Source organism: Eretmochelys imbricata, chromosome 8 (assembly GCF_965152235.1).
Source record: "Eretmochelys imbricata isolate rEreImb1 chromosome 8, rEreImb1.hap1, whole genome shotgun sequence".
In the NCBI taxonomy this organism is placed as follows: domain Eukaryota; kingdom Metazoa; phylum Chordata; order Testudines; family Cheloniidae; genus Eretmochelys; species Eretmochelys imbricata.
In genome coordinates, this window is record NC_135579.1 from 32,513,430 (window position 1) to 32,537,216 (window position 23,787).

Genomic DNA, 23,787 nt, shown 5'->3' on the forward strand with positions numbered 1-23,787 from the left:
ATCTCTAAGATCAGATTCTTAGCTTAGTTAGCATCATCTTTGGTGGTTGACAACTGATTTTAAGAAAACTAGCGAAATGTTGTAATTCCTCTTGTTTTTTTTAAATGTTGCATATAATTATGGGTTATTGTCTTGGGGGGGAGGGGAAATAAAAGTATTCAAAATCCAGAAGCACTGAAGGATAGTTTTATATCCTGTAACTTTCTCTTTCCGTCTGTGAACCAAATGCTTCTCTAAAGATGCCATCCTGCAGGAGTCTCACCTTTCAGAGTTCAGAGGTTACCTTTTTGTGTGTGACAAGTAGGAGTTCTCTTGCATCTTATTTTTTGTCTTTTTTTCCCCTAAGGCAAGATTATCTTAAATTGCACATCTTCCACACCCACATACCCCTGGGAACTTCATCTCCCATGCAATCAAAAGGAGAGTTCTTAAACTCAGTAAGGCTGGCATTTAATGACCAGTAGTTGGCCTAACTGGCCCAGTACACTCCTTCCACTACCCTTAAAGGTAAAACAAGCAAACACAAAAAAACTCTGAAGAGCTAGGGAGTTACTTCAATGTCACATTTAGGAGTGAAGAAGAATTAGAAGTAAGAATTAAAGAAAGGAGAATTAAAAGTAAGGGAATTCCTTTCTGCCCAGTGTGGTCCAATTTAAGGCCCCCAGCTAGCCAATTTGTTTGCCCATTGGCAACCTCTCTCAGTAAGGGCAAATCCTATTGACCGGCTGCCACTACAAAACAGCAGTATTTCCTCCACCATCCTAGCCATGTGATACTATCTAGAAAACCAGCACCATTTATTGTTGAAAACTTTTACTTTAATTCTAAATATTGTTTAATTTATTGGCTCTTTTGCGACTAAAATATGTGACATGAAAAGTAATTGCTTTGGTTAATAATAGATCATCATTTTTAATGTTCATATACTATTTCTGTGCTGTATATTTTTTCAGAAACACCATATTTTAAGAGGTGTATTTTAATACTTTGTTAGCAATTTGTATCATTCATAAAAATTATTATATAATTATGCAAGTTAAGTTTACAGCAATATTCAAATCTCAGCATAATACTGTAAGGGAGACTTTCCTTAACATCTGCTACTTATATTCTCTTAAAAAAACTTGTGAAAATAGATGCTGTGAAGTTCATGCTTCAGAATCACACAGTAAGTTTTCTTATTATGTTCAAATATTTTAGTCTCCTTCATAATTTTGTACACCATTTTAACTTGTGATGCACTTATGTTTTGCCAGAGTAAACACTTTCCTTTTTTGGGGGTGAATGATAATTACAGTCTCAGTGACCTTAGATGCCGAACAACTTTCTACACTGCTCTCACTCGCCTCCTCATGGTAGATTTAGGTAAGGTGTTTCTCTTTGATATTTTTGTAATCTTATTAATTTTAGTAACAGAGCTTAAGTCTTCTTAGTGAGAGGTTACTGACACTATTAAAAATAGGTTATGAGTTCAGTACATCTGTTCTAGATGGTGTTTAAAATACTTCACAATAGCTTTTTAGGTTTGTGGCCATTGAAATACAATAGTCTTTTTTTTTTTATTTGATAGATTTGGTTATAGTAATATGAGTTCTGAAAGTGAGACCAGTAGTTTATTGCACTGAAGGCCTTTGGATCCATTAGTGTAATTTAGCTACTTATAATGTAAAGGCCTGATCTTGTGACATTCTAAAAAGTTTCACCTTTGACTGACTTCAGTGACTACTCCAAAGACACTGGTTTCAATGTTTACTCTAGCAGATGGTGTACTACTTCATATAAATTCTCAGCCTGTGAGGAATCTCAGCTCTCAGAGTTTGAATCAGAGTATTGAGCAGACACTTAATGTATTTGCTTAATTTTACACACATGAGTAGTCCCGTTTGAAGTCAATAAGATTATTCATGTGCATAAATTTAAGCATGCACATTAAGTGTTTGTAGGATCGGGACGTTAGTGGTTAGCCTGGTTTGCACCAATATATTGCCAATAAACTGATTATATCCCATCCCTTAAGTAACCAGGAAAAGAATCCTTAGCACCACATGATATTAATTTAGGACTCATCAAGCAGGTAAGACTCCTTTTCAATCTATTTGTGAGCACAGTTTTAGTCATTAGTTTAGTAACAATGATGGGTGGTTACATACTAGCACAGATAACAAATTTACTAAAAGAAGCATATGATTAGTTTGCAAGAAACATAAGTGATGAGCCAAATCTCCAACCAGTGTAAATTGACATGGGTTCCATGAAGTCAATGGAGCTACACCAGTTTTCATCAGCTAGCCCATTAGATGCAATTATATGTATTATTATTTTTATATATATTATTATTCAAATTATAGTCATAATAGTTCTTTCCCCTAAAGATTTCTGTGCAAAAATTACCATTTGTGAGAATGAGTGTTTGCTAAATTAAGATTAGAGATGGGCAGAAAAGGGAACGTCAGCCTTCGGAGAGAAAGTTGGATTAGAAATAGAGTAGGGTTTGAGGTCTAGGTTTATCTGATAGTGCCATCATTTCATATGATCAATGCTGCAAGGTTTGAGCTGCAACTGGTGGAACTCTCATAGGTGTGCCAAGATTTCCTGTATCTTCAGTGGTAGAAATTGCTTGCAGTCAGCTGTTCTCACAAATTTGATGTCATTTTGGAATTTGATTAATTTAGTTAATTTTGGAATAGCAGTTTGGTTCATGATGCCATGTCAATTAGAGATATGAGTCTACATTCAGTCTGGCTATAGTTCAAGGACTCTCTTGAGCTAAGTCAAGTATTACCTTTTAGTTTTTCTAGATGCCCCTAACTTGTTCCTGGCTTTTCTGTGGGTGGTGGTTACCCTATTTGTACCCTAAAAATAGTCTTTCCTTCCTGAGGACATTTGGGTCTGTCATTTATCCTCTTATCTGCCATTTGTTGTTTTAATATTTGGATATGTTAAAAACAGGAATTAGGCAAGTAAATTGATTTTTCAGGCCCCCACAGAAAGATTTAGCCAGGCAACATATATGCAAAGGTGGCTTACCTCAAAAACTGTCTACACTTGCAATTCAACTGTTTTCAGGACCAGTTCAGCTGCATCCATTGCTGACACCTCTTGTAAGCAGGGGGTAAATTTCCTAGTGGAAACCATGCAGCTTTAGAGTAACAGCCGTGTTAGTCTGTATTCGCAAAAAGAAAAGGAGTACTGGTGGCACCTTAGAGACTAACCAATTTATTTGAGCATGAGCTTTCGTGAGCTACAGCTCACTTCATCAGATGCACTTCATCATCTGATGAAGTGAGCTGTAGCTCACGAAAGCTCATGCTCAAATAAATTGGTTAGTCTCTAAGGTGCCACCAGTACTCCTTTTCTTCATGCAGCTTTAGTGATTTTCCCTACAGGAAGAGCAGAGAGTGAGCAGAATCAACCCATCTAGGTGATAAAAGTCACATCTTCAAAGAGGTGTTGTGTGAGCAAGATGCCATTCCGGTTGATAACTCTAGGCAAGTGAAACACAAGAGAAATGTGATTGCTCAGAAATTAACGGTTCATTGAGATTGGCTTTATTCCTCTACGTTAGTGGCCAGAAAACCTGACAGGAATAGGGCTAGCTGGGGGAAGACCTAAACAAACTTATTGGACTAATATCCTATGGATTTCCATTTGGAGTATATTAGATTGTCTGTTTCTGACCTTTCAGAGAAACACATCTAGAGAAGTGTACAGGGAAAACTCTGCTTTACATTTGAGAATACAGATGTGAAACATCAAACACACATGAGCTATACTTTTTGTGTGTGTGTGTGTGTGACAAATACATGCTTTTTAAATGACATCATTCTTAACCTTATAGAGCTGTAAGCTTTATAAACAAGCAGCAAGTCATCAGTTTTAGTCCAAAGAGAATTGGTCATCATACTAGTCATCCTTTTCAGGCTTTCTAAAATTAAAAGAAGAAAGGATTTGTTAAGGAAGTTTTTCATATTATTGACTTTTTAAAATAATTTACATGGAGATAGTATTAAGATGAAGTCTCATGATAAATTAGTGCTTTTTAAGAAATGGAATGTGCTTTTCTGGATTCAAGTATAAAATTCTTTGTAAATTAGCCTTTTATAGAAAGTGTAGAATTAGTTATATTTAAACCATTCCCTTTCGAGTGGTTAGAAAAACCAAATCAACCATGGGGGAGGGAGCAGTAATTAGCAGTACATTAATTGGCATTTACTTTAAAAGGCACTTGGTTTCTGTTCAGTAATTTGAACCTTGTTTGAATGTAATTACACTTTGAATGCTCTGTGTGCCCCAGGTTGTATTTCTAATGAAAATAGACTTTTTTGACATTTACAGTTGCACCATTTTGTCAAATGGTCCATGGCCCAAGATTTTTAAAGTAAACTAAATATTCACTTGTGTAAGCTATAGAGTAAAGAAAATAGTTACTGAAACTCCAACAAAGTGCTTTTTTAAGTAAAGGTTTCAGAAGATTTTAATCCAATTTTTCTTTCCATTCTGGATTATCAAAGGCTTTACACATAAATTATAAAAAGCTCCTTCTGGAGACATTGGGTCTGATTCTCCACTGCCTCTGTGTAGTTATTTACACCAGTGCAAAATGAGTCCCTGCTCAGTGGATATAAAACACTACCAAATAATGTAAACCACAGGCAGATCTACTCAGCGAGGTGCCTGCTTGTGAAATGCTGCAGTCTGCCATTAAAGCATGAAAGATCCACCAAAATGTTCCACTGAAGGATCTTTTTTCTTTCAAAGGGCATAATGAGGCCGTAGATGAGTCTAAGTGCATGCTAGTGTGGCTTGGATCATCGCAAAAGAGCAATTTACAGTAGTAATTTGTTCATGAAATGGTTTCTTTCTTTTCCAGTTTTTTAAAAAAGCATCATTATTTAACGCTCATATTTTATGTTACATGAATGTGGATCATACAATAATCATACTGATAATAGTGAACGGGGACTTGCTTTTGTGGTTTGATTTTTTTTTTTAACTGAAGTAAAATATTTGAGGAATTTAATGTTTTAGAGCTGATTATTTCTGGGCCGCCTAAAAGAGTCTTACTCCACTAAACTTATCTTGAAAACAAAAATAATGATAAAGGTACTTTTTCACTTGGAAGAACCAGTTAGGTTGCAATAAAAAATTACTTAGGTTCCAACCTGTCACACAATCATTGGACAATATGGCACATGTTATAGTCTCTTACCAAGGGTTTGGACAATAGCCCATTTCAGCTGATGGGTTTTCCATTGACTTTAAAGGGATTTGGATCAAGCCCCAAGAACAAAAAAAGGGCTATAATAATAGTCAGAGAGATATAGGATTACAGATGGCATACACAAACTAGCCAATCCTATGTATACACCAAATTCATCCACAAAATGTTGAAGGAAAAATAGGTAAAATGTCTCCGAAAGACATTTTGCAGAAGGACGTCATATTAATTCCTCCATTAATTTGTCAGTTTTTGCCATAACTATTTTCCTCTCTCATTTCTTTTTCCCAACATTTTACATAACTATGGGCCAAATTCTATCCTCGGTTATGTGTTAATGGTTTCCATTTAATTTGGATGTGTGGGTATATCTGAGGGGAAAATGTCTTTAATGATACACATGAAAGGATCCAGTATCTAGTCAGGTTTTAGTGTCTTTCTTATAAGCTAAATTTAGGCCTTGATTCTGCAAAGACAAGCACAGAGCAGACCCCTGTTGAATTCAGAGAGGCTCTACACATGTAGGGTTCCAGCCACACAAGTGTCTTTTCAGGATCTGAGCCTTAATTTGTTTGTTCTCCTCCCGTTCCCCCCAGATATGAAAATCTATCAGAAAAGTAAAAGTATCTGGGTGATGCATACAATATCTCTGGAAATAGGAAATAGCTTTCAATAACTATGAAACATTATGGAAGGTTATAGAAATTATTATAATTTGTATAACAATTAGTAGGTTATTATAATTTAGCAGAACGTATAATCATGGCAGAACTTTGACATATTTATATAACATTAGTGGGCAATAATTATACAAAAAAACCCGTTTTCATCCCTTTATAGCAAATTTCACTGTTTGAAACATGTCTAGTTAGAAGTGTTGTCTGAAGGCTCATGCATTTTTCCTGGTAAGTGTGCAATAATTGTACGCAGAGCGGATAGCACCACATATTATTAAGGTCTCTCAACAATTGGTATTATAAGTCCCTGTTTTCATTTGCTTGTTTGGGCTGAAATTTTCTATGCCAGATGGCTGCTTTAGGCTGAATTTTGGGGGGAATTGGGGGTTGATTTGGATTGGATTTTTTTAGAAAACTTCAGCTAAAGTGGTTCAGCTGTTTCCAAGACAAGTGCTAAGGAAGAATACATTGTTTTGCCCATGTTAAAAATTCTGGTGACATTTTATTTGAAAGGTTCTGCTGCTTCGGTGTTTTGGAGTAGAACTTGAAATTTAACATGCTGTGGCATTTTGCTGTCCCTGTGAAAATCCAGCTAAATATGACCTAATTATAAGTCTTTGAAAAATAACAGTTTACATGTGCTCAGTAGAGACTTTTTAGATTTTTAGAAGCAAAAATCATGGAGCATTCCTTCCTCATTGAGCATGCTTCATTTCCCTCACAGCTCCTAAACATAACAGGACTGTGCACGTGCCATCACCACAGAGTGACTGAGCATGCACCAGCCCAGGGCTGCAGGGGCAAAGCCAGGCTTTCCCAGTAATAGCTACACCCAGCTTCTCCGAGCTGGGCAGCGGAACTCAGAGCAGGGATCCTCTCTCTTGTGCTCTCAGTGATACACACACACAGTCACCTAGGCAGCATGGAGGAAGAAGCCTTCTGATTCGAAAGCAGAGGGGAGAAAAGCCAGATTGGGGGGAATGAAACAGTAGATTGAGACAAGAATTCTGGTGAGACAGGGACTAGCTTTGGAGGAAGAGAAACTGTTACTGGGACCAGGAGCCAGTTGGTAGGGGGAATGTGAAACTAGGACTGGTTGACCGGAGAGGCTGGGACTTGGAACCAGGGAAAGGCAGGCTGGAACTGGGAGCTGGGATAGAGTGGGGTTGGGACTAGGAACCAGTTGCCTGGGGAAGGTGGAAACACTGGGATTGGTTGAGGAGTAGGGAAAGGAGAGACTGGGACTGACTGGACAAGGAGATGAATTAGGAACTGGGGATGAAGGGCGGAGGGGAGAGGAGACAGAGCTGATGAGCTGGGTTACGGGGGGAGAACTGGGACTGGCTGGGCAAGAAAATTGGGATTGGGTGTGGGAAGGTGGAGGGACTGGGATTGGGGAGCAGAGGTCAGGGCTTGGACAGGTAGCTCAGAGGGGGACACTAGGACTGACATGGCAAGAAGACTGGGACTAGGTAGGCAAGAATGGAACTGGGTTAAGGGGCTAGATTCACAAGGGGGGCGTAATTGTTGCAATGCTGAGCGGTGCAGTGCCTGACTTTCAGGTGCCTTGCCACCTGCTGGAATTCACAATTCTGAGTTAGGTGCCCAGGAGGAGAGGATGGTGATTGCTGAATAACCGCATGGCTGTGGTGCTGGAGATCCTCCTTATACCCAATAGCTCAGTAGTTAGAGCACTATCACAGGATGTGGGAGATCCAGGTCCAATCCCCCCACTGCCTAGTGTGGAACAGTGACTTTAACCCAGATCTCTCACCCCCCAGGTGAGTGCCCTAACTCTTGGACTATAGGGCATTCTGGGGTGGGTGTCTCTCAATATTTCCCATGTAAACTGTTCCACTTGGTATAAATACTTGCATATCCCCTGGATCAGGGGCTAGAACATGGGTATCCCAGGTGAGTGCGCTAACAGCTGTGCTGTAGAATCATTTTCACTCTCTCATTGGTCAAATGAATATTTTAAGTATTTATAAGGGGGACCATCGCCACACCACCTGCTATGCCAGCTGTGTTTTGTTTGGGGCCTGATCTAGTAAGTTTGCTCTTAATCACCCACTGAGCATGCCTGCTGGATCAGGCCCCACAGGTGCAATAGGTAGGGAAATGCCTTGTTTGTGAATCCAACTGGGGCTTAGGCATTAGCTAGGTGCCAAGTTGCTAGGCTGTGTTGGGACTTAGATAGCTGTATGCATACCTAGAGATGAAAAATGAGGCACCTAGGGGACTTACCGGTGGAAATTTAGGCGCCTAGGGACTTTAGGTGCCAGCAAGACACACAGACACACTTTGTTAAAAGAATATTATTAAGGTTGCAAAGTCAAGCACACTTTTCTGCCAGAATTTAGCTTGTCTGTGCAACTTTAATCCCCCCCTTTCCCTGTGTTATGATACAGTCTTTAATTCCATGATCACAAACTATTTTTATCTGCATGAGCCTTGCCTCATTCACTGCACAGCATGGACCTGTTCTGGGGATGAATCAGGGCTGAGTAGTAAAGGATGAGCCCTGCCTCATTTGTTGTAGAAGTTGGAAGGTGTATAGTGAATGAGTCAGGGAATTGCAGGAAGTTAAAACATGGTTAATACAGTTGAATGCTGTCCTAGAAAACTGGATTTTATACCTACCTCTGCCACAGAGTTCCTATGTAATAGTAGGCAAGTCACTTAATCCAGACTTCACAAGTGATCACTGATTGTGTATTTCTCATTTCTGGGTGCCCAACTTGAGGCCCTCGGGTCTGATTTGCATAAGAGCTGAGCACTCACAGCTGCAACTGAAGTCAGTGGCAGATAATTTTAATATATAAAGTGCTATAGTCCTAGGTTAACTTGAGCACCAAAATTAGTAGAAACACTTTTGACTGTAATCTTTGTGCCTCCCCTCTCACCTCTCAGGGGTATTTGTGAATCTCTCAGATACTATAGTAAGGAGCAACAGAGAAAAGCCAACAAGGAAATTAATAATCCTATCTTCAGAGCAGGGTTTGAACAGTGCATTAAATAAGGCCTGAGGAATGAGGAGAAAACAAAATATTGAATATCTGTTCATTCAGTGAGCACTGTCCATTCTGTGCACTGAATGACACGAGGGTCCTGTGGAAAAAATAGTATGTGATCGCGTAATTAAAGATTGTATCATATTGCGTACCCACAAGAGGCCAAATTAAGATTGCACAAGCAACTTAATTCTGGCTTTTTCTGACTTTTGAGACCTGGACTTTGCAACCTCAGAGAGAATAGAAATATAAAAAGGAGAAAGAAACAGAACATGTAGAGAGACACTGGTCTCAGTTTTAAGTCATTTGTGACCTAAAGTTTCTGTCTGTATTTTATGTTCGTTCAATCTGTGTGCCTCAGTAAAAACATTTAAAAACTAAGGGTCCACTTATACTGTCCTGGCCCAAAACTCCCTTTGACATCAGTGGAGGTTTTACCTTCAAATGGACTATGGAATTGGACCCTAATGAATGGCAGGATGAATGTGCTGTGATGCTCTCGTTGTTTTTTTTGTTTTTTTAATTTATTTTATTTTTCTGTAGGTGAAGATGAGGATGAGTTTGAGAATTTCATGCTACCCCTTACAGTCTCATTTGAAACTGTAACTCAGATATTCAACAATAGTTTTAAACAAGAAGAGGCAAAGGTAGGTTTATTTCAGTAATAGGGAAAGAAATTATTTATCAGTAAAATAACTAATTGTGAAGTAAATGTTTCACATTTTTTTCATCTTTGCCATGTATATATGTCTATAATTTTCTATATAATGTTGAAATAAAATGGCTGTATATGACTTCCCACAAGTCAATCTCTTACACATACTTTTAGATTTTGGGAATGGTTTGACAATAAAGTGATCTCTTTTCAGCCATATTTATAATCAAAGAGACAGATTTTCCTCTTGTGGTATTTGACCTGGTTCTTGTGTAATACTCCCTCTTCCTGTGTATGTGTTTTTATTTTCTTCATATGTATTAACATATGTATTTGGGGAGATTTGGAAAGATGTAATACACTTGATAAAACACTGCATCTTTACAGTATTTTTTTTTCAAACAAGAATTTAATATATAAATCAAGACTTTATTAAATGGCTGGGCATATATGTATAAATAGGAACTGGTCTTGAAGTATTGCATCCTTAAACTGAACAAAGTGATTAGGATAACTGATAGCTAAATAAGGTTTTTATGTGCCTGTGGGAGCCATATTAGGATTGATTTGACAAGTCAGTTCAGCTGTGGCAACAGTCATAATATCTAACACAACATTATGTTTTATTAGTAAAATTCTTAAGTGTAGCAAGCTGTTTGTGTCAAAACAACAGTATATTTTAGGGGGGAAAGGATGTGCTAAATGGGAGTAGCAGCTTCAGGAATGACAATACATTAGAGTAGTGTTGTGCTAAATAGATTCCCCTCCCCATAATGAACAAACAGTTAACAATGCACTCTAGAGTGCCCATTTCAGATACATTGCGTAATCTATGGGAAGCCCAAACAGATTTGCTATTTTTAAAATATGATGGAAACCTTAACAGTGCATCACCATCTTTTCTTCTCGCCCTTTCCTGAAAATGTAAACTGTCATCAAACATGCTAGAAATGTTTGACAAATAATTTTTGTCCTCCTTAGTACACAACTCACATTTACAGAGCATGTATAGTTTATAACCACTTAGATTAAATTAACATCTTAGAAAATATGAATATGAAAAAGACCACATACCCCAGATTCTGTTTTGGATGTTGCTTCTAGTATTTAATTTGTAAGCTGCTTTTCACATGTTAAATAGAGAGAGTCCAAAAGGGTTTGCCTTTTATTTTAAAAATTATTGATTTTAACAATTAATTTTAAGAGATCATTTTTAGAATTCCCTTCTTCATAAGAAATTGCATTTATCTCATTTGAGGATTCTATCGTATTTAAAACAATTTTGCTGCAGTCCTGTCTGGTTTGTGAGAAACTCTTTTACTGAAGAAATTTTAATGGAGTTCCAGTGATATATCCCTAAACTAGCAAGTTCTTAACGACCCTGGAAAGTGACTGCTTGATTACACTTTAACGGTATTTGCAAATAAAATCACAAGTAATTAAAGGGAAATCTCCAGGCTTTTGAGCAAGTTTGATGCATGATAACTGCCTGATTCAGCTTCATCTAGAGTAATGCTGTGTAGACAAGAGCTACTGAGATCAATAGCAACATAATGATAGTGGCAGAATTAAGTGAGTAACCTGAGAACTGTGTCTTCAGAATGCATGCAGCTGCCACAAGCCAGGGCCACACAGTGCACTCCGTTCTTCCATCCTAAATGTTCATCAAAAGACGCCCTGCAGGAAAATGGAGTTAGATGCTCTTTATTGCTGATCGTGTCTCTTGCCACATTTATCAGGGAAATTGGATTAGCAGTTGGCAGCTGCAGGTAGACAAGGTTCTGCAGTGATTAAATATGCAGCTTGGCTGCATTTGTTGTGACAGACCTTTAGTAAATTCTACTGTAAGCACCATCTGTCTAATTTGTATAAAGGAAACTTGGTGCTTTAAGCTACTGATAAAGAACTAAATCTGTTGCTCTATCATAAACAAAACTTTTGCTCTAAATTCTTTTAAATATAATTTATGTTACAGCTATTTTTCTATCATGATGAATAAATAATACATGCAAAGTGCTTTCAGGTACTTCATTGTGCAAGAACTGGAAACAAAAACAGTTCAGTTCTCTTCTTCAATAAAATGTTTAGTATTCCAATCCACAGGGAGGTGACACTGTTAAAATATCACCATGAAAATGGCCCAAGACTGCCAAATTCATTTAATTTGTGGCTTTTACTAGGATTTTCTAACTGGCTGGTTTTTTATATTTCTGAAGTATGCAGCTGAAAAATGATCACAACAAGGGAGCTCTTCCTCATTGAAATACATTTGTGGTTAACAAACCTGTGTATAAAACATACATTTAGGTTTGTTTTCCAATGAAATCTAATATAATTGAAGAGGACTTCAATTATTTTCAATTATAAACTAGTATTTACCATGAGCTTTTTTCCATTTTTGAAATGAAGGGGGGTGGGGGGGGAACGATAGTATTAAAACTACTGTCATTTTTTTCTCTCAAAAATATCTGGATTTGCCCTGACATTCCAGTTAAGTAATATATTGACTGGCTAGACTGAACCTCAGTGGTGCTTTTATGTGAGTTATGACATCCTCAGTTTTGATAGGAATGAATGAAAACTGTATCGGAGGAAGAAGGGCAGTTAAATAGCAACATGCTATCTTTAGCTGGTTCGTAAAAACTCCATACTGTTAAATTATTTAAAATCCTTGATTTTCAGCTAGCACACATTAAAAGTTTTCACACTAAGTGCCAAATGTTGCAAACAGCACTTTAACAGAATGATTTTGCTTTGATCCCTGTAGCAGTTCCTGAATAATTTATCACAGGTTATTGCCTTAATTCTGGAGAGGGATAGAGCAATAAAGGCAGATGAAAACACTCCAGTTGAAACACCTTGGGGCCTGCTCATTCCTCTGACACGGCTCTTTTGTTGGAACTATTTAGAGGTTATTAAGACGTGTCTCCAGAATTAAGAGTATGCTGTAAGGATGAAGACAGCCATCTTAATTCTAAAGACAAAGCACAATGACCCTTCACCTTTTTTTCTTCATTGTTATTATATAGTAGAATTATGAGGATAATATTATAGCTGCACCCAGTAGTGCCACTGTAGTTAAGGGTCTGTCAGACTTTCCATTACAAACCCCATTTTGGGGGTGGGTGGCGTGAGTGGTATCTTGTCTGTTTCAAAGTGCATTAGTCAGAAACTTGGCACCCGCTGTCAAGCCACAGTTCCTGTTTGGGCTTTTTTCCCCTTACAAATATTTAAATGTTCCGTTCTTTTCCATTTAGAAATTCAGAAAATAATGTTTTTTTAGGATTTTAAACCATAATGTCAGAATTTAAAAAAAAAAAGGGGGGGGGGAGACCTTTAAATTACTCTAAAGTAGACCTACCATTTTTTGGTTTGTGGATGGAAGAATACTTTGAAACAGGCTAGTTATTTCATTAGTATGAAAATCAGTTTATAAGCCAGCATTCTGACTACCTAAAATTCCCCTGCCATTTCTCTCGGATACAGTATTCTTTGCTTCTGAGTCTAAGGTATTGTCTAGTGTTGCTGTGTGCTGCTAAACAGCTGTCACCTTGCACCCAGATATGACTGCATTTCAGCTGTGAATGAAGTGATCCCTTTATATGCTGCTTGTATTATTCTGTTACATTTACAAAGCATGTTAGGAACCCTCAGGATGAAGACCCACAAGGTGCTGTCTAAGTATATAGTGTTGTTTACTATTTTTCTTAACAATTTTTACGCCCACTGTCATTTGAAAATTCGTAATGGGCTAATAAACCAGAATATATTGGGAGTTTAATCCGTGTTCTGCCACACCTGTGTAAAACTCAACTGCAGTGAGCACAAGATCTTAGGTGAAAGGGCCAGGATTTTACCTGTATACACTATGTGGTTGAGGTGTCATTGTATGAGCAGTTTTGGCATCAGTGTACATATTCAGTATTACTACTATACAAAGTCTAGTTCCAGTGAATAATACTTCACCATTGAGTTTAGTGGGACTTTATATACTAAGAATGTGTAATATATTAAAGATGAGTAGTATATATTAAGAATAGTATAGATAACAGTGTATGGTGTTTATATAATGATAGTAGTAGAAAGTAAAGATTCTAAAACCAAAGAAATTCAGTGGCTTTTCTCAAATCACTCAGTTGTTCTTTAGTACTGAAGATCAGTGGCATGTGAAATGACCTGCAGTTTCAAGGCCCTCTGGTAGAAGGGTACTGTGTCATCGCTTTCTAAGTGTGACATGCCCCCATTTATCAGGTATCTATATGTCTTGCTACCCAGACATTTCCTAAATATTTTACCAGAAAGAATGTTTTTCAAAGAACAGTTGCTTTTCTAAATCAATGAATATGTACTTCAGGGTTGGTTGACTGGTCAGTTGTGTGTGTATGTGTAGTCCCTGTCTCACAAGCATCTGACCATGGGCTCATTCCTAATTTTGCCTGACTTCAAACAAAGCCAAGTTCAAATGAGGTGCTGAATATCTTAGGAGTCTTTCTAGAGACCCCTACTTTTCCTTTGACCTTCATTCCTGATAGTCAGCCTTGCTTATGGACCTTTTCTTTCTGTGGCTACGGTGGGCAAAAGAGCCGAGATCACTCTCGAATCCTCCACCTTCACCCTGCATTGCTGGATGTGGATATATCCTTTTTTGATATTGCACCTTAGTATTGTTTAGTAGGAGATGTGCAGTGTGGTTATGAAGTTTTTTTACATAGGCCACACATCTGCTAAACGCTTATTTTCCACATGGAAGAATAAAGATATTAAATGCCAAAATGTAGGTGAATGTCATGTTAATATTATAATTTTAGGTCCCAGTTCTGCATGATGCTGAGCATTTCTTGTGAGGTAACCTCAACTCAAGTTTATGAGAATTGAGGGCTCTGAGCATCTCGGATGTTCAGGTCATTTGCACACTCAAAAACCAGGAAATCCAAATGGTAAGGTTCTCATAGTAACCTTTATTTACCCATGTTTCACATAGGGCCCAATTTACCCTCAGAAAAACCTCTGCAACTCCCATTGAAGTCAATTGGACTAGTGCGTGCATATCTGAAAGTAGAATTCAGGCCTTGTGTAAAGTAACATTTAGTAGCATAACAAGTAATTTGCAGCACTCCATTCATTATGTGGGTAGGTTAAAGTTAGTATGAGATCCTTACCTTTTGCATATCTGGACTTACGAATATTTAACATTGTTGCCAAATACTACTTTATTGAAAGTTTTATATTTAGTTTCTCTTGATATTTTTACGAAAATGAAAAAAGATTTGCGCGTTAATCCCCCCTACTGGTTTCTCTATGTGCTTCCACAATTGTTTAGTGAAACCCTGCAGTTATATGGTACTTCATAATGGAGCAGAAATACAAACCACACCTACAACACCAAACTAACACTGATACTGCATGTTTCTGTTGCTCAGTATTCCACTAATCAGTATGGAATTTTAACTGGAGTGGAAATTTCATGTAGTGTATGTTTAAAATTATTTTTTCATTCACTTATAATTGTTAATTCTTAAAATTTACACTACTTACCTGAAAATCAGTCCTTTATGAGGATTACCACCTGGGAACTTGCAGCTGCTTTTCATTTATGTCTGTACCCCAAAAACAGTTTTAAAATATTTTTACGGGGTGGGGGAAGTATATTTTTTACTGTCACAGCATTTACTAAGAATGGGTGAATGGTTTTGCTCAAAATTTTTAAAAAAATTATTTTTTGATTGAGACCTAACTTGGAAAATGATATCAGAAAAGATTTTTTCAGAAGGATATAAGTATATGAAAATAGAGTATAATAGAAGTCTCAATATAACCGTAACAGTAATTTTTTTGAGTATCAATTAGTCTTATACCTTACATAAAATAATGCCAGCTCAAGTTAACTTTTTATTATTAGTGTTGTTATTTTAATATAGTCATGCAAGAAGCACTTTTAAACTTTAATATGCAGCATTCGTATATTATATTTTAGTTTGCCTTAGTCAAAGGTACAGTAAACTGAGTAACCTAAAATGTTCCCTAAGCATTTTATTAGCATTTACTACCATAAAACTTGGGCAGATTTTTTTTTTTTATAAAGAACCTATGGTTTTCTATAGAGAAGGATTTGAGCGAGACAGTTAAACTAATGAATCAAAATCAGATATATGGTCATTATTGGCTGATTATTACTCCATCTGCTCTGTCCTAACGTGAAAATCAATTACTCTGTCTCTTTCCCACTGACAGCGTATGTTGATCGGGCTGGCAAGAGATCTTCGAGGGATTGCCTTTGCGCTGAACACAAAGACCAGCTACACCATGCTGTTTGACTGGATGTATCCTTATTACACTATGACAATACCAGCTCTGTGCACAGAGGGATACCAGGCCCCTTGCATTAGTTTAATAGTGTGGCACAGTGGGGAAGAGGAAACAAAGCTAAATGAACTAATGTGTAATCAGCTAAAATTACAGCACAATGGCAACCATGCAGTTAACCGGGAGGGCAGCATTTGGAGAGAAACCACAGAGAGGTCACTTTTTCGTTGTATCACATTAATACCTCAGAAAATATATCTAAATGGTTCCCCTCCCCACCCCAAGCCTGTGATGTTTCCATAAACATACGTTGGCTCAAACTCAAAATATAATGGACCTACATTTGGTTAAAAATGACAGCAAAGACTACTAAAAAGAAATGTTGCTTCCCAAGTGTTAATCCAGGGGGACCTCTGTATCTAGTATGATCTGGTCTTTCATTTAGCCAATAAGTATCCACTTACGTCAGTTTTATTAATATCATGACACACACACTTGTCTTGATGAGAAGACAACAGCTATATTGCAAAAATAAATGGTAATCTAGAGTTACAGTTTTTCTCAATATGCAAAGATCAGGACTACTGTGTTTGTTTTAATATACTGGTATACTTTTTTACTGCTGTGCTAAAGTATCTAATAATACACACTGGTATTTTGTTAATACAACAGGGAGGTCTTTGATGTTTTTTAATAAGTGTATCAGTCATAAATTTTGTCATTTCAGTCATAGAACCATATTAATCAACTCACTATCCCAATATATAGTGAGATGAGTATAACAGTTTGTATGATTTAGACCTACTATGCATGATTGCTGTAAATTTGTTTATTATACTGGTAAAATAACATACAAATACAATATTGTGCTTTATTAAAAACAGGGGGCTTTGAAATGGGATAATTTTAGACAAATGCTGAAAGTTTACTGTACACTGATAATCTGTTTGGAGAACACATAACAGTATATCTTTCTAGAATTGTGACCAGGAATATAGTTGAATATGGGCGAAAAGGTAGAAAGGCTGAGCCTTTGTTAGGATCTGATCCAACTTCCACTGAAATCAATGGACAGACTCACATGGGAGTGGGATCAAGCCATTCTCAAGAACCTTGCTTCCTTTCAAGTGAGAGAGTTTGTGGAATCAAGGCCTGAGATAATAAGAGGCCTCATCCTAACTCTTTTTTAAATCAATGGAAAACTCCATTTAATTTCAATAGTAAAAGATGGAGCCACAAACTACTAAAATCAGGATGTAAGCATATAAATTTTGTAACAGACACTGTCACACTTACATTATTAAACCTGAAAGAAATTTAAAATTCTAAAGTTTACTTTTTATATTTTGTTCAGCATGGGCAGGAAAGAGAGATCACCGGTACTATCAATTTAATTTTCAATAAGTTTCATTTTCTGTTTCCTCTGCATTAAGCCAATGTTTATAGATTCTAAGCCCAGAGGGGACCATTGTGATCATCTAGTCTGACCTCCTGTTTAACGTGGGCCTTAGAACTGTCCTAGAGTAATTCCTAGAGCAGATCTTTTTAGAAAGACAGCCAGTCTTGATTTTAAAAATTGTCTGTGATGGAGAATCCACCTCTCCCCTTGATAAATTTTTCCAGTGGTTAATTACACTCTCAAAAAATGTGTGCTTTATTTTCAGTCTGAATTTGTCTAGCTTTAACTTCCAGCCATTGGATCATGTTATACCTTTTTTTGCTAGATTGAAGAACCCATTATTAAATATTTGTTTCCAGTGTAAATACTTACAGACTGTAATCAAGACACCCTTTTACTGTCTCTTTGTAAAGCTAAATAGATTGAAGTTTTTGAATCTAACACTGTAAGACATGTTTTCTAATCCTTTAATCATTCTCGTGGCTCCTCTCTGAACTCTCTCCAATTTATCAATATCCTTCTCAAATAGTGGGGACCAGAACTGGACGAGGTATTCCAGCAGAGATCACATCAGTGTCAAAGAAAGAGGTAAAATAACCTACTGTAACTTCTCTACTCCTGTTCGAAGTGTGGCAATGTTTGCACTGCAAATAGTATAGGGAAATGTATAAATTCAGACAGAGCCAGATTGAGGTATCCTACAAGGAAACCTCTGGGGTTAGGAGAGGAATTCCAGCCAGAGTTTTCCTCAGGTCATTCTATTGGTGTTGATCACAAAGTTTTTACCCCTTTGCAGGATGACCAGGGTCATCCACTGCTCAGAAATGCACAGATCTCCTTGGTACCCTAATGAGCCCTACTCTCCTGTCTGGCTGCTCCTGTGGAACCATACTGCCGGGGGCTCTCCAGCCTGTGGCTATCCCAGGACCTAGCCTTTTTACGAAGGGCTGTGCAAGAAAGGAAACGGAGCCTTTGGTTGTATTATGCAGTTCTCATTTGTCAGTCCCATGTTCTCTCCCTGTGCAAAACTGCAAAGCTCCCTCTGTGGGACCAGGAATGGTGGAGGGGATTGCAGTATAGGGGTGGCTGATCTCCACTCTCTTTCCAAAAGATAGATCCATGCCTGGAGGGTCAACATATCATAGGAATCACCATGCTGAGTCAGAACAATGGTCCATCTAGCCCAGTATCCTGTCTTCCAAAAGGAACAAGGCAATAACATGGATGGACCTATCCTCCATTAACCTAATTCTTTTTTTGAACCGATTTGCTCCATTCCACACCTGAATCCAGGATTGTTTCCATTGTTTTTAATTTCCTGAACACCCATAGTTAATATTAAATTTCTTTTTTTAACTTTTTTTTAACAAACCCTGGATGTTTTTATTTGGACTGCCAGATAGCATTCCTTTAATTGACCTTAACAATAAAAAGATTAATATATACACAGTAAGAGGAATTAATTTGTCCAAGGCTTTTCTGAATCCCCTCGTTTTCTGTATTCAGTTGATTCTTTTTCCAAGCATATCTGTACACACGGACACAGAAAATATTCCCCTATCACCTTTGGCTGTAAACAAACAAACAAATTCATGCTTCTGTTCAGTGCATTTAGCTTCTGCTGGGGTCCAGCTCCATCCTCATATTGATCTCAGTATTATAGCAGAGTAAACTGTCATCATGTCAACTCGTATTTACTGGGTCTAAAGGGTGTAAGCTACAATGGTATGTGTTGGGGGGGGGGGGTGAAAGAGTTTTCTTTTAAATTGGATAGGGATTTTTATACTTAATTAACATTGTAGTATATATATTAATAACCTTTAAGTGCTGAATTGTATGTGTGGACATGCTACAATTATAACTGCCCAAGTCTAATAGTAACAGTTGTTTTCAAACAAATATTCCCCTGGTTTGAAAACCTTGAAGTGAAACTAACTATAAACAAAAATTAAACTGACTTAGGTGATATTCATTACCTAAACTTAGAGAAATGCAGCAAATAAGCAGTATAAATAGACAAGAGAAAATTGTTAGTTTAGTAATATAAGACGTTATTAAGGTAAATAAAGGAGGTTGTTTGGAGGCGTTAATTTTAAATCAGTGGTATAAGAGTTCACTGGTTAATATAATACTTTATTTCAAGTGTGGCTGGAAATATTTTGATTCTAATCTCTTCCCATTTATTTCAAGAGAGTTACACATATAGTGAACTTTTGAGGATCAAACCTTTAATTTTTTAAGTTGTTCCAGTTTTAGGTCATAGTTTTCCTCTGTCTTGTTTCTGATTTTGAAGAAGTATGTGGAATTTTACTTTTGTCCAGTAGATGGCAGAAATGAGCAGAAATGAATTATTTTAAATCTTTTGGTTTTGTATTTGATCTGAAAACTGTTGTGTCCTATATTTTACCATAGATTATGATGATATTAGGGTCATGATTTGGAGGTGAATTGTCAGTATGCTGAAAGCTGTGTTAGATTGCCAAATAGGGTTGTTTTGTAGCAGGCTTGCTTATACTAATTGAGTTTCTGTAGCAAATCAGGCTCCTTGGAAAAAGGCCAAAGGCTTTTCATAATTGTATTGACAGGAAAATGAATATGATAAATGGTGTTCATTCAGTTGAGACAAGATTTATTGTTTTCCTCTGGGCAAGGGATGAAGAGCAAATATTTATAATAATAGCAAAATTTGTTTAAAAGTTGTATTATTCAATCTTTCAGAAGGCTTTATTAAAATATTTCCAAAGATTTTTAAGCAGTTTCCGATGGTTACATTCAGGATCTTCCCAGAGAATTCCATTAATGAAAGATGAATAAGTAGATGATACAAAAATAAATAAATAAATAAATATCTTGGATATGAAAGTCATTTATTCTTCCTGAAATATTGATATGTCAAGTTGTCAATGATGATTCCAGTATTACAGCTTCTGAAAGTTTATATGCTTTTTATATTCAGAAATGTGGTTTGTATAATTTGTAGGGCAGGCCTGAACATGCAGGTGAAACCTTCTATAAAAGCATGTCCTGTTTAGAGTAAAATCAGAATCCATTTTCATTAATGGAGATTATCCCACTAATAAAATATTTTGTTTTGCTATTGACTTCAAGACGATGTTTGTAAAATGTGAGTGTATTACCTGTATTACTCCAAAGTGACAGCAAGCTGAAGTTTAAGTTCCCCGGTCTGTCTGTGGGGAGCTGGTGCAGGATCAGGGCTGTACCCAGCTATGTTGTTACTCTCAACCAGTGTTTCTTAAAACTAGTCGGGTACCCCCTTGGTAAATTTTTCAGTTGTTCCTTTCAGTTGACATCAATTATTTAATGAGCTTTAATTCCTGTGACATAAGCAAGTTTGTAGTAAGAAACTGTCTTGCCGGACTTAAATTACCTTATTAGGCTGACTCAGGGTTTTAGTCAGTAAAGCTAAAGTAGCATTAGTATATAAAAAAGATGGGGATCTGTGTTTGGAGTTTCCTCTCTACTAGTCATTCACACAATCCCCTTTCTTATGTTGATGTTTGTTTGAGAATGTGCCCCTTCTTTATGTGAACTTACAAGTAGGTGTGGAACATTTTGTTTTAAATAACCAATATGCTTCTGTTTTTAATCACTGTTCTAATAAATATCTAAAGATTCATCTCCTGTATCCTTAAAACAATAATTCCATATGCACGGGCAGAGACATTTTATAAGACTGTATGCAGAGGATTAGTCAAGAAAAATACTCACAATTTTACATAAGCAATAGTGTTTCCCATTTAAAACCATTATAGTTTTTAAAGTATTAAATTTTCATATTTTTTTCCAATTAGTTTATAAGTGCTCATTTAGAAGAACTAAACAATCAGTTCTAGATATTTCAGTCCTGTATCCGCAGAGGCAGTATAATGTTTTCCTTTAAGCAACCAGCCTTTCCTCTGCATCCAGTCTTTAGCCTGTCATAGGGAGCCCCTTAGTGCCCTTTGTGTTGATAGATTCTATGATGATGGTCACTTGTGTACATTAGCGTACTAAAGCTGATTTTATTTTATATTGCCCTGTTATTATTTATTTGTCTGACCGTAGCACTTATGAGCTCTAGTCTTGGACCAAGATCCAATTGTGCTAGGTGCTATACAAACCCAGACCAAAAACATGGTCCCTGTCCCAAAGATCCTTTGCTGTTTGCATTTCACTCACCTTGGACAATGAAAATCAATTTGTCAGTTTCACTTCGTGAATTAGCAGGATTCCACAATGTTTGAGAATATAAACACTGCAGATGGGTGTTTAAAAACAAGTCAAAACTGTTTTCACTGGAATTTTTAAAAATAATAAATCATGGAAATATTTTTGTTGACCCCAAGTTTTGTAAAACCCGGTTTCTGCCAATGGATGTAGATGTGACACTTGAACTTTTGAGTTGTGGCATCCCCGTTTATATAATGGGGTTGCCAGCTCGGAATGCCCAGTTGTGTCTATCTCCAGCATGCTGGCTGATACAGTTTTAGAAGAATTCAAAGATTTCACAAGTGCTCAGCTATAGCTTTGAATACACTAACAAAAGTGGCTTTTGTTCACAATGGGTTTCAGCAATAAGTGCAGTTGAAGTGGTGCTGAATATGGTTTAAATTCAAAAGCAAACTGTTCAGCAGCATTTCAGAAACTCTGGTGAAAAGCTGCTCCCCCCACTGGTGCTCCAAAAAGCCCCCAGAGACAGCTTGGGCACATAGCACTGTCTCACCACCCCATTTTCAGTTGCTAAATTATATTAAAAGACCAGTAGAAACACATTGAATATTTTCCTAATGTTACTTTTCCATGTAAACTCTTGTTGTAGTTGTCACAGGGCTGCAGTGTGAGCATGAATGGTAGGGGTTGGCGTTCTGCATGCTCCGCTAAGCGTATGAGAACTCCTGTTCTAAGGCCTTGCCCTCTGACTTATTCTCAGTGGAAGAAGGGCTGGGTTGGTGTTGATAACGGGCTGTGGCTATGGTTCAGATTATATTGAAAAGTTTGTGCCAGGACAACTCTCACACTATCTAGAATCATGATCCTTTAAATATCTGTTAAACAGATAACATTCCAGTTAGACTGGGAGATGGTCTTCTCTGTGTGGTGGATGAAGATGAAGTGTCTATGCTGATAATAATGGGCCTGTCAGCAGCCGTTGATACAGTTGACTTGCTTATGCATTTCCAGGGGACTCTGTGGGGATGCTGTCAAGTGACATTGATCTTTTCTATTGGAGAGAGCCCAGCGAGTAGCTTTGAGCAATTACTTTTATCCAAGGGCACTCTCATATGGGGTTCTGCAGATTCCATCTTGGTCCTGTCTGCATATTTGAGGCCACTGGGAGTGGCAGTGAGGAAGTATGAATTAGGGTGCCTTCTGTATTCAGATACCACCCAACTTTATGTGCCTATCCCTCCCAGTCATCATTTTGAACGTTTTAGCCAGTGTCTGGGTGAGAGTGGTCTGGTTGGGAAGTATTTCCAATAAAATGAAGGTGATGTTGACAGATTTATGAAAGTAGCCGAAGATATGGCAATGATGTGTATGCCCCAGAGGGTATTTGGCCATGTTATGTTACTTACGTACAAAAGGTGGCTGTCGGATTTGAATCCCAATTATTTTGTTACAGAAATCTTGATGGTAGATGCAACCATGCTAAGTCTGATAAAAAGAAAAGAACTCCTAGAATGGGACAGAGGCAACTCTTTAAAGAATGTTTGAGATATCAGGCTCTTCTGCTATATACTGCTTATGCCTCCAGAGCCTCAGGCAGATGGCAGCAAAAACTCTCCAGAGTACTAGGACAAACAGACAGAATTAGCCAAAATGCTTTCCTTCTCAGAGACAGCAATATCATTCAGCAGCAGTGCCACGTATGATGACATTAGTCTCCACCAGAAGGGCACTATCGACTCAAGGCAGGGCACTCCAAGGCTTGATTAACTTTTCTCCCATTTAAAGTGAAATGTCTTTTTGGGTAAGTACTGTCATTTAAAAAACAAAACAAAACCCCTCCCCAAATCCCCAGCAGATAAGACCCCCAGAGCAGCTCCAGAAAAGACAATAGGAAATCTTTCCCGCGCAAATATAACAGAAACTTTTACCGTCTTTCCTGATCCTACTGACCTGTGGTAAGTCTAACAGACATACTGGAAAGGTTGTTCCCTTCACCTCTGTGGCTGAGAAAATAGTTAAGACTCTGTGGCCTATTTGGTCCTTGGCTTCCTGTAGAGACTGCCAGCCAGGATACCAGTTAATACCAGTTATGGTGGGTGTGGGGAGTGTATGAACACATTGTCTGCTGGGAATTGGAGAGAGCCCAGAAGTTAATTTTCTGTACACACACAAAACTCTTTCATTTGCCTGAAATTATGCCAGTTGTATATATTCCAAATATGATTTTTTCAATAACTGACCTATTTTGTACTTAATTTTTTGGATTTCCAAGGGATTTATTCTTCCAGGCACTGACAAACTTGGATGTATGGGTTCAGAGCCTCAGCTAGGGTAAACTGGTAAAATTATGT

General features: G+C 37.5%; 1 protein-coding gene across 5 annotated transcripts in view; it reads left to right on the forward strand.

Moving 5' to 3' along the window:
- The window catches only part of RANBP17 (RAN binding protein 17), a 270,483-nt gene that overhangs the window by 167,215 nt on the left and 79,481 nt on the right, over window positions 1-23,787 (forward strand). For 4 of the 5 annotated variants that reach the window (XM_077824282.1, XM_077824283.1, XM_077824284.1 and 1 more), the window contains 4 exons: window positions 1,105-1,168; window positions 1,257-1,365; window positions 9,453-9,556; window positions 15,796-15,884. In XM_077824282.1, coding sequence (XP_077680408.1) covers window positions 1,105-1,168; window positions 1,257-1,365; window positions 9,453-9,556; window positions 15,796-15,884 — 366 coding nt within the window. The remainder of the gene's footprint in view (window positions 1-1,104; window positions 1,169-1,256; window positions 1,366-9,452; window positions 9,557-15,795; window positions 15,885-23,787) is intronic. The other variant, XM_077824285.1, reaches the window with a different exon arrangement.